This window comes from Gadus morhua, chromosome 11 (assembly GCF_902167405.1).
Source record: "Gadus morhua chromosome 11, gadMor3.0, whole genome shotgun sequence".
In the NCBI taxonomy this organism is placed as follows: Eukaryota; Metazoa; Chordata; class Actinopteri; order Gadiformes; family Gadidae; genus Gadus; species Gadus morhua.
Window position 1 is genome coordinate 23,521,423 of NC_044058.1, and position 16,624 is coordinate 23,538,046.

Consider the following 16,624-nt stretch of genomic DNA (forward strand, 5'->3'; position numbering starts at 1 on the left):
ATAAAAAAATCACAGAATTTTAATTCTTTATTTATCTTCTGAAATGTATGCTGAAAAATAAACAATCTAATTCAATAACAAACTATCCACACAACCTATTGTGTCTCATGGAAGGGCAATGAAAATATCTCATCAAACAATGAATGAATATCTACTTCTAGCTGGAACTTAAAAATATGTATTTCTTAATTTAAAAAAAGTATTTGATTAAAAGAGACAACATTCAGGTAAAACAGATTTACTTAAAATTTTACTTGTTGCAATGTTACCGGTTGTAACAACAGATTCATAGCAAACACTGAACTGGTCCACCACCATCATCTTTCAATACAATGTGAAAATCACCGGGCCGCAGCAAATGATAGAGAAATAGAAACAGAAAAAGTGTTTGAAATGTAGAAATTGTCACTACTACTATTAGGCCTTTACCTATCAATACAACATCCCAAACATGTATTACAAAATCCCAGTTACGGGCAGGAGGAACGTGGAAGGAAAAGCCAATTGTATATGGCTGCGGATTCAATCAACATCTCAATTCTAACATTACTATTGTCCATCAACATTCAACCGCCCGACATACTAACAAGTAAGTGTATATACACAGAGAGGACTATTGCGATAACAGCCAAAGTATAAGCAAAAGGCCAGCGATAGAACAGCATGTCAATCACAATGTAAACTTAGTTATACTGCACAGGGTTAACTGGTTTAAATGACAATAGCAATCAGCTCATTGAACAGATATATCACTACAGCAGACCTAGCACAACTTAGAAGGAGCTGGAGCATCTCATATTTCATCTCTATTATTGGTAATAGTAACAGAATTTAATAATACCGTATAACAAGGCAGAATATTCAGTCACACACTCTTTGGTTTCTGGGTCATAGGTCATAACTCCCAATTATTTTTTTATAAGACTTGACTATATTATTTTAACTGTTACATACAGACTAAAATGAAAGTACCATTGGCAAACATAAGCTGCTATCGTTTAATCGTAGTCAATAATCAGAACATCCAAAATTGCCACACATTTTCCTCAAGGAAACGACAGAATGCATGTTGATCCCCCTAAAAAAAAACAGACACACTTTGCATCTTTTGTTTTATTGGGTTCTGGCTAAGAATATGTTGCACAGAAAAGACTAACTACCGTGACGCTACTTGGCCGGCCCTGAAAAACTATAGCAAAAAAAAGAACACCACTAAATTGTACATACTATGTGTGTCTGTAGAAATCAATCCAATGACATGTGGACGTTTCTGTTACTGACGTTATCCCTTAAATAGAAAGATATGAAACCATAAACTATGGGACCGTCTAGACTTGACATTTTGACTGGGGCTGATAAACATGTTGATCCTAACAAGGGAAAGACTTGGGGAGCTGGCATGTAGCTAGGTCAAAACAAGCAACACTCACATTAAACCACAGGACAACATAAAACACTGATTTCTTATCTGATTAGACTTGTGCCATTGGCTTAGCAGATAAACTGCCTTACTTTTACCTGCTAGGACCAGCATGAGCAATAACCTGTGTTTTACCAGGGACGGCACTGTCACTGCGCTGTGATTAACGTTTGGTTATTCTTGAATATAAGACAATACATTCATGGAACCGGCCCTTGGTGCTGAAATACACATAGAAATATGGGTCAAGTCTCGACTAAATCAGCCTATATCCTGCACCAGGCAAACTAACCCCAAATATTGTGTGTATAAAATGAAAAGCTGTTTGTGTTTGTTATTGCATGCAGTACAAGATTTACGGGATACCTGGCCAGATACAATTAACATGTATTTTTCGTATTTTCTTTTCATTGCAAGGCACTTTACACATTATAATAAACAATTGTACAGTTGAACACAACATCAAATTATTGATTGTTAATCTACAGTAGTTTTTTGGGATTCCAGATTGAAAATTAAAGGTAGGGTATGGAATTCTCTTTTTTGGCCATTTTTGCAAAATTACTTGAAATCCTTATCATAACCCACTTACAGCCACTGAGTTAGAAGTACTGACATGAAAATTAAACAAGTCAATCATCTGTGGAACGGGCAGGGCTCGAAAAACTCCAGCCAATGATTTCCAGACCCACCGAGTGGCAATGGACGGTAAGTACGTCAATCAAACGGTCGTACTGCACTCCCTCTCGCCCGCTCCCCGCGAGAGTGACCCCTTCGTGCACGTACTCAAAGCTCGTGACCCAAGATAGCTAACTAGCTAATGGCTCGATCTCGCGCACCTGTGTTTGCGCTCGTGGATGATGCGCGTCCATGTACTTGGAATGGGTGGAGTCAGAATCAGTGTTGAAGGAGAGGGGGTAGGACCATTTGAGTTGTCTGTTTTCAAAATCTGCTGGCGTTTAGCAAATCCCATATCCAACCTTTAAGATAGCTTTTTGGATTATAGCTAGCAATTTATGTTGGCTTAGAAAAACCAGATAAAAACAAGTTTTTGTTATTTTTAAACCATTTCTCAGTTCAAAATATTAATTTTTCAGTTCTTCCTTAAGGAGTGACAAGGGCCTAATGTAGATTCACGACAGTCCAAAACATTTTTGAAAGTCAGACACGTCATGTCCACGAGAGACACTCAGCCACTTAAAGAATGGGTACCAGTGGAAATAATGCAGCACTTGGTCATGCATCGCAACTTTTGTTTTCGGCCAACGTACACAAAAAACGTGTGAAATCTTTCATAGGGGTCCTCCTAAGCATGTCTGAAACCGCTGGCGATCCGGCCAATCAAGAACGTGTGCCGCAAGGGCCCACTGTAGGTTCATCTAGTGAAAGATTCAGTGGTAGCCATCCATTGCAGACAGAGGGAAGCAGAGAGGAGACTCTGTGATGGCCATCTTCATACAGGCGTACATGGTGGCCTCTTGAGGGTCTCCCATCACAAGGTATGTTTAGCGCAACACCAACAATGCACAGTGAACAAGTATTTTCTTTTTACATGGAACGTGCACCCAAGAAAGTCTGAAGTCCAGAACATGTTAGCGGGAGTTAGTTATGATAAGACGCTGTTCTAAAAATCAGCCTGCCCCCTTTCTTTACCCCCCTTCTCGAGTATGTACAAAATGGGTGATTGGTAGAGAAAGTTGGCATAAATAACACAGAAGCCAACAATACAGATGAGAAGAGCCTTAAGTTAAAGATGTAATGGACAGGGAGGGTAAAGCAGAACCGATGCAAGAAAAATGCATTTTGTATCACAATAGAAAAACAAAAGAACAATCAAGCATTTCTCTCTAGCGACTGAGCTTGTAAAATAGCAATCAGGTTGTGCAACTTTGAAAAAAGAAAGTGACGGATGAACCAGAACAATTGCTAAAAGCGATAAAAAACACCAGACTCTTGGGTAATACATATCAATAGAAAAATGAGACAATTGGGAGGATTTCTCCTTCTTAAAACACACCAAGTAAAAAAGGCAAAATATTTGTTTAGACAATAGTATACAAAACAGATTTGGTCTCACAGAGCCATTAAATGGTATAATATGAGATAAAGGTGCCTAATGGGGACTTACTCCACGACTTACAGAAGTGGACAAAAAGTGCATGCTTGCTTTACTCTTTCACCCTCAGTACAAAGCACTAGTCTATTGGAATACCGAATGGTTTTTTAAAATCAATTAATTAGCACCTATTTCTGTATTTCATAATACCAATAGCCTTGAACAACAGTAGTCTCAAAATCCTCTTCAGCCTTGGATAGAAATAAAAAGGATACACAAAATAAAATAAAAATAAAAATCCCGATTTTTGGTAGGCTTCGAAAACATGTCAGGGGCCTTTCGCCGGGAGAACATTCACAATAGGGGTCCGCTCTGGCTGTCAGTCTCCACACTCCATATTCGACAAGCGTACCTTGATGAGCCACATGTTTACGCCCTATACTTTGGCACAGAAAGAGGCCTCCATTTTTGTTACTAAATTTCCAATTTGGTTTGAAACAACGTATTTGGTTGGGCGTTTAACCAATCTTAAGAAATGTAATAAAAAATAAAAGGAACTCGAAGGCATGATTGTTTTTCGCATCATAATTCAGATTTGTGTGTTTGACCTTTCATATTATGAATATATCACCAACAAATGAATGTTGTTCCAATAAAAAAAAAAATATGGGAAGACTCATCGGAAATAAAAGGAAGAATGATGCATTCTGCATCATTATTAATAAAATCATTATTATTATTATTATTACCCTCAGAGCATACATTTCCTCCAAGGTGCTTTTCCTCATCCATTCCACGTACCTTTGGGAGTCAACCACACGTTCCTATGACTGATTGTACACAAACATAATACAAAAATGTCAGAAGCCTTTTTTTTTTAACACAAGGCCTGAATCAGATAGATGTCTTTCTCCCCATGGATTCTCAACTTGTATTAAGGCCATATTTCTCTCTGTGCTAAAAGTTACAACCAGGTGCTACATTTAAATGTCGCGTCAGTCTGCTATGCAAATCGACATAAGCCAGTAGTAAAGAAAGGTGCACATGCTGTGATTTGTATTCGTTGGAGAGTTGAGCGCTACGATGAAACCGCAGCTGGATCAAAAGCCCCTCAGACGACCACAGCAACGTCTGCGGGGCGAAATCGAACTTGCCGCCTTTTAGCAGAGGGGCAAGTGTGTGCTGCCAATAGAACCATGGAAATTGTTTTGGCAGCGTATCTTCTAAAATAGGGAACTGGGCTATATCAAATCCTTATGGATAAAAAAGGCACACTTTTCTAAAACATGTTTATAATAAAATATGTAGCCATTTCTAAGGTGTGCTGTTTGGGGTCGTACTGTCCTGTCAGAGACCCTGTTTATCAGATCTCTTGTCCCCTTCCCTGCGGTCAACGAGCATAAGGACGACGAGTCTTTCTCTCACGCCTTCCTCCACCGTCACAACCGTTGCCAACATAACTCGACCGGGGAGAACGCTATGAAACTCGTACCGTATGTAGACATGAAAAGGTCGTTCGCGTGTTAATTGACAGTATGGTTTCGATTCACATGACGAATCAAAAGACATGCAAAAAAATACCCACAGCTAGGGGAGTGGCTTCAGCCCACCACTGCATGCTCACACTAGGGACTATATTTACATGGAGGACGGCCCCTGGGGGACGCTCCACCGCTCGCTAGTCCTCCGACCCCGACAGGGACTTCCTCACGCTGCGGGACGGCTGCCACACCTCGCTCTCGTCCGATTCGTCCTCGTCCTCCTCTTCGTCGTCCTCGTCTTCGTCGTCCAGCTCGTCCCCCGTCGTCATGGCGGCGGTGGCGCCGGCCTGCCCCCGGCCGGGCGTGGCCGGGCCCGCCGGGGACGCGTCGTGGCCCTCGTCGGCCTGGCCCGTGGGCTCGCCGTGGTCCAGGAAGGGGTCCAGGCCGGCGTCCACGCGGCGGTGGACCTCGGCGAACCACTCCCTCACCTGGAGGGGGAGGAGGGGCCCGGGAACACACGGCGTCAGATGAAACTTAAGGGGCCCCGTGTCGAAGATGTTCATCTCAATAAAGGTCTGTTAAAGGTCCCATGTGACACCACCAGGTGTGTGATTGTGATGAGCCGTTACAAGCCTTTTTGGAAATCTGCCCTCTTCTGACATCACAGGTGGGCGTGTCCACCTAGATGTGTGCTGGATGGACCAGTCTACCCATAGGACTGTAGCAAACGTTGCTCATCCATCCGTCTTAGATCTAGGTGGACAAGCCCACTTGTGATGTCAGAAGAGGCCGACGGCTAACGGCTAATCGCACTCACACCTTGTGGTACAATATGTCAACTTTAAAGGGCACCATCTCGATGATTTTCACAATAAACGTCTTTTAAGTCACGATCTGTTGTTGAATGCTGAGGTAACACGATGGTGATTCATGCCTTCGGCCCACTGAGGAAAGCTAGCAAGTTACTTTTGGGGGAAAGTCGTTGGCAGGTGGTCTGAAGGGGGGGGGGGGGGGGATTCTTCAGTTGGAAACATGAAATGTAGCTTACTCAGGCTGGTTTCTCCAAATTGCGTACCCAAGCTTTAAAAAGGTACAATGTGCAACATGTTTACGTTTGTGATGTGCTGTCCAACCGATTCTATTACGTAGACACTTACATAAAGGCTACACGGATCTACGTTCCTAAATCAGACTCTGGAGCAGCGTAGAAACGCTTATCCAGGGCTTGAAGAGGGTAGGCAGAGGGAGGGCTGTAGAGCAGAGTGGTTTCTATTGGTGAGATTTTTACAATATAGAGTGTTGTTCTTGTGGTAGAGTAGGCGTACGTTGATTCCTTATCAATTGGACAGTAACATAATTTGATAGGACCGCTGATAAAGGAGAGAGTGATGCACTAATGTGCCGAGTGTAATCTTTTACACGGTACCTGCTCGTAGCTCATGTTGCTCTTGGACACCAGCTCGTCCAGATCCAGCTCGTTGAGGAAGCGGTGCCTCAGGTAGTACTCCTTCAGGATGTCCCGCCCACTCTTGAACTTCACCAGCGGCGGGGACCGGTCCAGCTCCGAGGCCGACCTCTTGGGCTGCTTCCTGGTGCGGGAGCGGCCCCAGCCGCGGTTCCGGACGCGCCTCTTCCGCCCGTTGTTCCCGCCCCCTGCCGCCGCCGCCGCCTTCCCGCCCGCGACGCCGCAGTTCAGCGCGCCGCCGCCGCCGCCGCCGCCGCCGCCGCCGCCACCGCCGCCCTGGTACTGGAAGAACCACTTGAGGTTGCCGTTCTTCCAGGAGTAGCGCGAGTCCCCGAACCAGTTGACGATGTAGGAGCGCGGCAGGCCGCTCTCCTCGGCCAGCCGGTCGTACTCCCCCGTGGCCGGCCACTGGGTGCGCACGAAGGCGCTCTTCAGGACGTGCAGCTGCTCCGGGGACTTCTTGGCCTTGTCCCGGCCGTCCGGCGCCTGCCTCCCGCGGCCTCCCGGTGGCGTCCGGCTCCCCTTGCGGAACGCCGAGGACATCGAGGAGGACGACGGCGTGGGCGAGCTGGGCTGCAGCGGGCTCGTCCCGGCGCCTCCGTCCCCGCCGTCCGCCTCGCCGTCCGGGGAGCGGCGGGACGACGACGACGCGGCGGCGGCGGCCGGCGGCGGCGGCGGCGTCTTGCGGCGCTCCGTGAACCAGGCGTCGATCTCGCGGCGCGTCAGCTTGGTCTCCGTGCGCAGCCGGCTCAGCTCCTCGTCTGCCGGCGTGCCGCTCTGCTCGAAGCTCTCCTCCAGCAGCACCAGCTGCTCCGGCGTCTTCTCCTTGAACTTCTGCAGCGTGAAGTCCGGGAAGGCGTTCCACGTCTTGGGCACGCGGGGCTCCCGGGCCGGGGGCGTGCGCGGCGGCGGCGGCGGCGGCGGGTGGGGCGACGTGGGCTCGTCGCTCGAGTCGATGACGATGGGGCCGCTGCCGCCGCCGCCGCCACCGCCGCCCGCCAACCCCCCCGCCGCGCGGCCGGCGCCCTCGTTGAACACGATGACGTGGCTGCTCTTGGAGTTGCGCTGGTTGTAGCGCGTGTCGCTGAACCACTTCTTGATCTCGCCCTTGGTGAGGTTGGTGAGCCGCATGAGCCGGGCGATCTCGGCGTCGCTGGCGAACGTGTTCTTGGTGTAGCTGGCCTTCAGCTCCGCCAGCTGCTCCTTGGACTTCTTGGGCCGCATGCCGAAGGTGTCGCAGCTCAGCGCCGAGTTCTCCTGCGCGCCCCGGAGAGGGAAAAGTGACGGAGTTATGGATTAGGATCAGATCCCGTCAATCGTTGTTTTTGACGTTTCTTAAGCGCCGTTCAGAGACGGAGAAGACGCTTGCAAAAACAGAGAGGGTTTAGCGGAGGACAAACGAGTGCGCCGGATACAATACAAGAGGACGGCCCACCTGGGGTGAGAGTGATGGGGGCTGGATGGTGGTGGCCCTCTTGAGCTCACTGTTCCCTGGGCTGGGCTGACAGGAGAAGCCCTTGGCACTCTGAGACTGGTTGGGCATGCCGGCAACGGTCAAGGTGATGGGACTGGTCACCGGCAGGTTTCCCCCTGGACCCACCTACACGGAGCCAACACCGACACTTTTAAACCCTGTTTCCCTCCACGAAAACGCCAAGTAAAAATAAAGGGGGTCAGAAGTTTTTGTGAAACTAAAATGTTTGAGATCATTTGATGCCTCGTAAGAAAGGAGCATGGGATGTGTGAATAGCACAAAATCACATATAATCATCACGTATAAGAAAGGTCGGTGGACACGACTTGATGGGGAAACTGTAGAGGGGAAAAGGCCGACACCTAAGACGTCAGCGTGTAGATAAATGAAGACAAAGTTCGGTCAACATCGGCCGATCTAAAGAGCTGAACATGGCTCCACGTCGACGCAACGCAAGGATCACGGTTCTGCCTCGGGTTTGAGAGAGCGGACCAATCACAGCCCTTGCTGCCGCGTTGCCTCGACGCAAGGTTAACATTTTGAGGATGTGCACCTCAGGCCCTTGTGGTGGACGCAAGGAGGGTCCGCAAGGACGTAACGGGTCCCTAAACCCCCTTGCGCGGCGTCGAAGTGGAACCCTTAAAGGTCCCATGGCATGCCACCAGGTGATTAGCCGCTACAAAAATCTGAAAATATGCCCCTTATGACATCACAGGTGGGCGTGTCCACCTCGATGTGTGACAGATAGATGAGCAGCGTTTGCTACGGCCCACTGGGTCGGCTGGCAGACTGATCCATCCAGCACACATCTAGGTGGACACACGCCCACCTGTGATGTCACAAGGGGCAGATTTCCAAAACGTCTCGTGCCGGGCGAATCCCACCACACAGCTTGTGGCCCCTGCCAACGGGACCTTTAACTCGCTGCGGGCCGGACCGCCGGTCGCGCCGGGCGGGCCCACCTGGGTGAAGAGCAGGCCGTGCTGGCCCACGATCTGGCAGGTCTGCAGGATGGACTGCAGGCCGTTGGCGGCGGCCGACAGGTGGTGGGCGGGGATCACGGTGATGGTCTGAGGCACCGTGTGCACCGTGCCGTTGAACTGCTTCCTGCGCGCCTCCTCCACCTCCTCGGGGGTCCAGCTGACGCCGTGCTTCAGCCGCTGGGCCGAGAACCACACCTGGGGGGGAGGGTTGGGGAACAGGTAGGAGATTCAAGGTTCAAGATTTCAATATACTTTATCTGTCACATGCATAGTTGTCTGTTGTGGGGGGTGACATCTGGAACAGTCTTCCCTCCACAATAAGGGAATGCCCCACATATTCTTCTTTTAAAGGACAACTACAACAATGGCTCAAATCCAATCACAAGTGTGACCACTAGCTGGACTGGACACTAATTGAACATTACTTTTTAATGCATTGTTATATCCTGTCTGCATCTGGTATCTTTATGATTGTGTAATGTATTGTGCTGTGCGTGTTGTCCCCTCTACTTTGTATTTGATCTATTTGTTTGCTGTCTCTTCTATTTGTATTTTATCTATTTATTTGCTGTCTCTTCTGCTTGTGCTTTTTATATTTATTTTATTAGGGACTATGGATGCAAATTAGCAGCTCCGCTAATTAATAGCGGATGATTTGCATCCGGCTAATCACACTCACACCTGGTTGCATAAAATGTCTCCTTTGAGGTTAGGGGCTACACCTGTGTCAGTCCTGCTATGATAGCGCTGTGAACAAGATCTACCGTTGTTTGTTTTCACGAGTTTAGCCTACTCCCCGCCCGGGCCCTTGTACAGAAACGCGGCATACCCATGACTAGCATTCCCTGTACTTCCTCTGCGGTGAACTATTAAGATAAGATAAGATAAGATAAGAGAGCCTTTATTGTCATTGTACAGTTGCCTATAACGAAATTGGGAGTGGCAACTGAAGGTGCATTTCACATACAAAAAAACAAACAAGCATTTAAGTTAAAAATTAAAAAAAAAAAAAAATGACAGAAATAACAAGAAAAACATTTGGAACAGACAAGGACAGGCGAGGTGAATAATAATCATAAAATATAAAAGGCTGTGAGCATATTGCACTTTATAGAAAGTGAGGTTTATGTGTGTCTGTTTAGTGTTTAATGTTTCAAGTGTTAAGTGTCCTGATTGTTCAGTCTGTTGGTTCTGCTCTTCAGGCTCCTGTACCTCCTACCAGAGGGAAGTAGTAGGCTGAGCATTTGCTCAGAGCTATTGCAGAAAAAATGAAATAAATGCGAAGCAAAAACCAAACAACACCCCAAAAATGGAGCCTCTACCTTAATCTGCTCCTCGGTGAACTGCGTCTGGGCGGCCAGGGTGGCGATCTCGGCCATGGAGGGGTAGGGGAACCTCTTGTAGGTGTTGCCGAGCAGGGCGTTGTTGTCCATGGCCGCGCTGTAGGAGGGGATGCTGCTCAGGGGGACCAAGAGCTGGGGCTGAACCCCCGCCGCCGCCGCCGCAGCGGAGCTCTGCTGGGCCTGGAGGGCCGACAGCACCTGGGCAGACCCAACGGCCAGGGGGGGACCGAGGTTAGCAGGGGCTCAAACGCACAGACACAAACACATGCTAATCAGTGGACGGCGCTGGTTTCACTATTAATCCAGTGGACAGCGATGGTTTCACTATTAATCCAGTGGACAGCGATGGTTTCACTATTAATCCAGTGGACAGCGATGGTTTCACTATTAATCCACTGGACAGCAATGGTTACACTATTAATCCAGTGGACAGCGATGGTTTCACTATTAATCCAGTGGACAGCGATGGTTTCACTATTAATCCAGTGGACAGCAATGGTTACACTATTAATCCAGTGGACAGCAATGGTTACACTATTAATCCAGTGGACAGCAATGGTTACACTATTAATCCAGTGGACAGCAATGGTTTCACTATTAATCCAGTGGACAGCGATGGTTTAACTATTAATTCAGTGGACAGCGATGGTTTCACTATTAATCCAGTGGACAGCGATGGTTTCACTATTAATCCAGTGGACGGCAATGGTTTAACTATTAATCAATTGGACGGCAATGGTTACACTATTAATCCAGTGCACAGTGATGGCTCCACATATTAATCCAGTGGACAGCGATGGTTTCACGTTAAAAGATCAACTAGGTAATGCCCGATAATGATTTTCTAATTAAACTACGGGTTTATGTTCGGGGAATGTTCATTTCAATGGTCAGGATTGCCTCTTAAACGTACAAAATGTATGATGAAGTATGATGTTTGTATTTTTCGTACCTGGGTAGGTTAGGACAAGTTAAACGACGCTATTCTGAAACTAGTAGTGGGAGCAGCACTTTTACTACTCATACTGCATTTGAAACATCACACTAAAGTAATTAGTCCTACACTTACAATTAATGCTTATTCATGATTCATGCATATAAACGATACTATGCTTTTCTCCATATCCAAACCTATGTACACACATACAAAGACAATTTCTAGAGTAAACAAGATAAGAATATGTATGAATATTGATTATAATATAATAATAAATATATACTTGATAATGTATATTTATAATAAAGGGTAGTAAGTAATTCTTGAAGAGATATTTGGTCAGTACATTTTTGAACCACATACCCAATAGTAAAACAAATTAAACCAATGAAAAAACACATGTGCCAGCGATAAGAAATAAAGTACACGTTCACGAGTAAATCAAACCAGGCAGCTTGGCAGTTGGAAAATGGACTGTGTGCACCGTTTAGTAGCATTCCTCTCTAAACTGATGTTAATTGAGAACTAATGTACCTGAATAATCGTTTCACAGCTGCAACAAATTGTGAAACATGCTCGCTTAACATTCAGCCTGAGCACTTCTGGCAGTTTGTCTGACTAATTAACAAACGTGAGTCTGAATGGGAATGTGAAAACTGATGTTTTTGAACGTGAACTGTTCCAAGTGGATGACCGTGAACTGATATTTGTGTTTGAATGGTAACTGATCAATGTGCCTGAATGTGAACAGATCAATGTGTTTGAATGTGAACAGGTCATTGTGTTTCAATGTGTTTCAATGGTAACAGATCAATATGTTTGAATGTGAACGGATCAAAGTGTGTGAATGGTAACAGATCAATGTGTTTGAATCTGAACAGATCAATGTGTTTGAATGGTAACAGATCAATGTGTGTGAATGGTAGCAGATCAAAGTGTTTGAATGGTAGCAGATCAATGTGTGTGAATGGTAGCAGATCAATATGTGTGAATGGTAGCAGATCAATATGTTTGAATGTGAACAGATCAAAGTGTTTGATTGGTAACAGATCAATGTGTTTGATTGGTAGCAGATCAATGTGTGTGAATGGTAACAGATCAATGTGTGTGAACGGTAGCAGATCAATGTGTGTGAACGGTAACAGATCAATGTGTGTGAACGGTAACAGATCAATGGGTGTGAACGGTAACAGATCAATGTGTTTGAACGGTAACAGATCAATGTGTGTGAACGGTAACAGATCAATGTGTGTGAACGGTAGCAGATCAATGGGTGTGAACGGTAGCAGATCAATGTGTGTGAACGGTAGCAGATCAATGCGTGTGAACGGTAGCAGATCAATGCGTGTGAACGGTAGCAGATCAATGCGTGTGAACGGTAGCAGATCAATGCGTGTGAACGGTAGCAGATCAATGCGTGTGAACGGTAGCAGATCAATGCGTGTGAACGGTAGCAGATCAATGCGTGTGAACGGTAGCAGATCAATGCGTGTGAACGGTAGCAGATCAATGCGTGTGAACGGTAGCAGATCAATGCGTGTGAACGGTAGCAGATCAATGCGTGTGAACGGTAGCAGATCAATGCGTGTGAACGGTAGCAGATCAATGCGTGTGAACGGTAGCAGATCAATGCGTGTGAACGGTAGCAGATCAATGCGTGTGAACGGTAGCAGATCAATGCGTGTGAACGGTAGCAGATCAATGCGTGTGAACGGTAGCAGATCAATGCGTGTGAACGGTAGCAGATCAATGCGTGTGAACGGTAGCAGATCAATGTGTGTGAACGGTAACAGATCAATGTGTGTGAACGGTAACAGATCAATGTGTGTGAACGGTAGCAGATCAATGTGTTTGAACGGTAACAGATCAATGTGTGTGAACGGTAACAGATCAATGTGTGTGAACGGTAACAGATCAATGTGTTTGAACGGTAACAGATCAATGTGTGTGAACGGTAACAGATCAATGTGTGTGAACGGTAGCAGATCAATGCGTGTGAACGGTAGCAGATCAATGCGTGTGAACGGTAACAGATCAATGCGTGTGAACGGTAACAGATCAATGTGTGTGAACGGTAACAGATCAATGTGTGTGAACGGTAGCAGATCAATGTGTGTGAACGGTAGCAGATCAATGCGTGTGAACGGTAACAGATCAATGTGTGTGAACGGTAACAGATCAATGGGTGTGAACGGTAACAGATCAATGGGTGTGAACGGTAGCAGATCAATGGGTGTGAACGGTAGCAGATCAATGTGTGTGAACGGTAGCAGATCAATGCGTGTGAACGGTAACAGATCAATGTGTGTGAACGGTAACAGATCAATGCGTCTGAACGGTAGCAGATCAATGTGTGTGAATGGTAACAGATCAATGTGTGTGAACGGTAACAGATCAATGTGTTTGAACGGTTGCTCCTCACCTGAGCTAGGCCGGCCGGCAGCACCGAGGCACTGAGCCCTGACGACCTCTTCCTCTGCTGCTCTGAGGGGGGGGTGTTCCCCAGTAGGCTGCCCCCCCCAAACCTCATGGAGTCCTGCAGGAGCATCTCCACGGGGGTCAGGGGCCCCAGGGGGGCCTCGATGGGCTGCTCCTGCTCCCCCCCTCCCTCCTCCCCCTCCCCCCCTCCTCCTCCTCCTAACCCCGTCCCGAACACGTCGGCGGCGGCGGCGGCCTCCTCCCGGGACTTGAGGGACACGGCGATGCGCTTGGGCTCCGCCTTGCTCTTCATCCGCATGATGGGGGTCTTGCTGAGGGAGATGGCTGCCACGGCCGCCGCCGCCTGGTCCTCCACTACCTCCTGGTCCTCCTCCGCCTCCTCCCCCCCCTCCTCCTCCTCCTCCTTCTCCTCCCGCCCCTCCTCCCTCAGCGGGGGCTGGGCTCGCGGCGCGGCCCCGACGCCACCCGGCGGCTCCTCGGACGCCGCGACCGACTCCCCGTCGCCACACAGGACCTCCTCTAGAGAGGGTTCTGCCGGGCCGGGCTTCAGCGAGGAGGGGGCGTCTCTGTGGCCTTCCACAGGGGGGAAGGCGGGCTCATCTGCAACAAGTGTTCTGGTTTACATTTTTCTTTTCCCCTATTTAAAGTCAAGTGACTGAATTTTCCCAGGCTTTCCAAGGCTTGACTAATAGGCCTTACTTTGTAAACGCGGGATGTTCCACTAAATGCGATACACTCGATTTGTATAATCATCCGTGGGGACTTTCGGTTCCGGCATCATTTATTTGAGTAATGCACTTGCAAATTAAATTCAACAAATCAGGAATAACAATAAAGGTTTCGCTTATTATGGCTCTCAATTATATACAGATTTAAAAACATTTCTAAGAAAATTACACACATTGAATTGAGAATTTTTAGTTAACGAGTTAAAGAATATAGAAACTATAGAGTCTGTCTGGGAGACTGGAATGGGTGTAGATGGCATGCAGCCTTCTCAACGGGTATTGGGGTACTTCAGGCCACGCGTCTACAATCTCACCTGTGTCGGGCGGCGTGGGTGCAACCACCAAAACGGTCTCTCTCATCTCCTCCAGCGCCACTGCTGCTCTCTCTTCCTCATCGTCCTCACAGCTCTTCTTCTGCCCCGCCTCCTCCACCTGGACCCCTTCCTCCCCCGTCAGCTCCTTCCTCCCCAACTCCTCCTCTTCCTCCGCCTGCTCCACCACGTTGGACGCGAGCACCATGCAGGGCGTGGTCGACTTCCGGCGGCTGGACATGGCGGTGCCGAACACCGGAGGCTTGGTTAAAGGTCTCAACCGTGGGGGTGAGCGGGCAGTGGTCTAGAGGGACTCGAACAACACGTCTGTCCCGTGCTCGAGTCCCCGATGGGGGGAGATCTATTGAGGGGGAGAAACGGGTGAGCTGGCCGCACGACAGCGATGGACTGATGGATCTGTGATGTGGAAGACAGACGGGGGCTTGTGTATATACTCGATTGAAGCCAATGAGACCACCGCGGTCGAGTAGATGGGCTATCGTAATTACAGCATCATTCTTATGTTTCACATGATTCATACCGGGTTCGATTCCTTGCAACATATAAGGGCAGACCAAAAGAAACAGTAGATAAGAGAAGTATTTGAAATGATTGAGTAATCTTCACTCGATTCTGTGTAGCCCAGAGGTCTGTAATCTTCCTAAATAGCCAAATAATAAACACATGTACATAAGGAAACAATTGTTTCCCATTTTGATTCATATTTTGTGTTAGGATTCTTATATGTAGCATAACACATAAACGTTTGGGTTTTTGTATGTTTAGATCAATTGTAAACATAGTCTATGTAAAGGAAATAATATAGTAAATCATTCTGTTATAAGCTATTGTCATTATCCATGTGGGTTCAAAGGAAATGAGCTGTAGGCAATAGTAATAACACAGCAGATGATATAACATTATCTAGAATTTGGTTTCTAGACCTCCTGATTTTAATAACAGGATGTAGGCAGACCAGTGAAGAGATCTCAATTCATGTTTTTTAAATATATCTTTGGCAGGTGGGCTACAACTTTTTTTTAAATTGGCATTTAAAAATGCTCGTACAAATGTTCACAATAATGAAGAGCATTAATACCCGCTAATTAATGTTTACAGTTGAATATAATTAGATGCATAGCTTTTTAATAGCATCTAGCCTGCATGTATGGTGGGCTAAACTAGCCAGTTAGCTGGGCCACTCATTATTGATTATGTCTGGTGGTAAACTTACTGTAACAACTAAATGTGCAGTACTGCCACCAGGCTACTGTGATGAAAAGTAGTTTCTGACTCAGGGCAAAAGAGCTTTCGGGTTCTCTTTGTACGTATCGCTTAGTCCTTCCTACCCTGGTTGAATCGTTCAAGCCTAACCCGGCCGGGACTGCAGTATTTCGGCTTGCGGGTCTCCCAAAAACAGCGGAGGCAGACAGACGGACCGACGAGACTCCCGTCTATCGCTTCTGTCTGCAGATGCTGAAAACATGAACCATCTCTCGCTCTGCTCACACTTCGCCTTCCCAAGCGCCGCTTTAAAGTTCTTTGAACATTCCCATCACCACGATAGTTCCGCTATGTCCGCGGGTTTTGTGGCCGTTTGCTGACCCAATTCAGTTATTTTATAATGGCAGAATTTCTTTAATGATCAAACGGCGTCATTATTCAATGTGATACGTCCTGACGTCATTCCTGGGCGACTGGCTGTGCGTTTTTTGCCTTTTCAAACTTGCCGAAATTAAATGTACAGGGGGATAAATGCCTTCGATATTAAACCTTATCAAGTATCATATACAAACGCATACAAAACACACCCACCCACCCATGTGCTCTGCTCTGAATACATGGACGATGCTGGAACTATCTGCCCGTAAACTGAACCTATGCTGCCAAAATGTCCTCACATGACCCGTCATTTCAGAACGCTCGGGAGGCACCAGAGGCTACTTGAGGACACCATTAGACATGTACCATGACTGGCAATGCTCTG

At 47.2% G+C, this 16,624-nt stretch overlaps 1 protein-coding gene across 2 annotated transcripts; it reads right to left on the reverse strand.

Moving 5' to 3' along the window:
* Positions 1 to 228: 228 nt before the first annotated feature.
* Positions 229 to 16,509, reverse strand: zhx1 (zinc fingers and homeoboxes 1). Of its 2 annotated transcripts, none has more exons than XM_030371462.1 (8): positions 15,987 to 16,509; positions 14,641 to 14,998; positions 13,582 to 14,198; positions 10,202 to 10,420; positions 8,859 to 9,074; positions 7,858 to 8,022; positions 6,384 to 7,679; positions 229 to 5,445 (listed from the first exon to the last, which is right to left on the reverse strand). In XM_030371462.1, exons 2-8 carry the CDS (start codon positions 14,876 to 14,878, stop codon positions 5,155 to 5,157), a joined length of 3,042 nt encoding a protein of 1,013 aa, XP_030227322.1. In that variant the 5' UTR covers positions 14,879 to 14,998; positions 15,987 to 16,509; the 3' UTR covers positions 229 to 5,154. The 2 variants fall into 2 exon arrangements, with proteins under 2 accessions (XP_030227322.1, XP_030227321.1); XM_030371461.1 differs by having other exon boundaries at positions 15,872 to 16,509.
* Between the last annotated feature and the right edge of the window lie 115 nt (positions 16,510 to 16,624).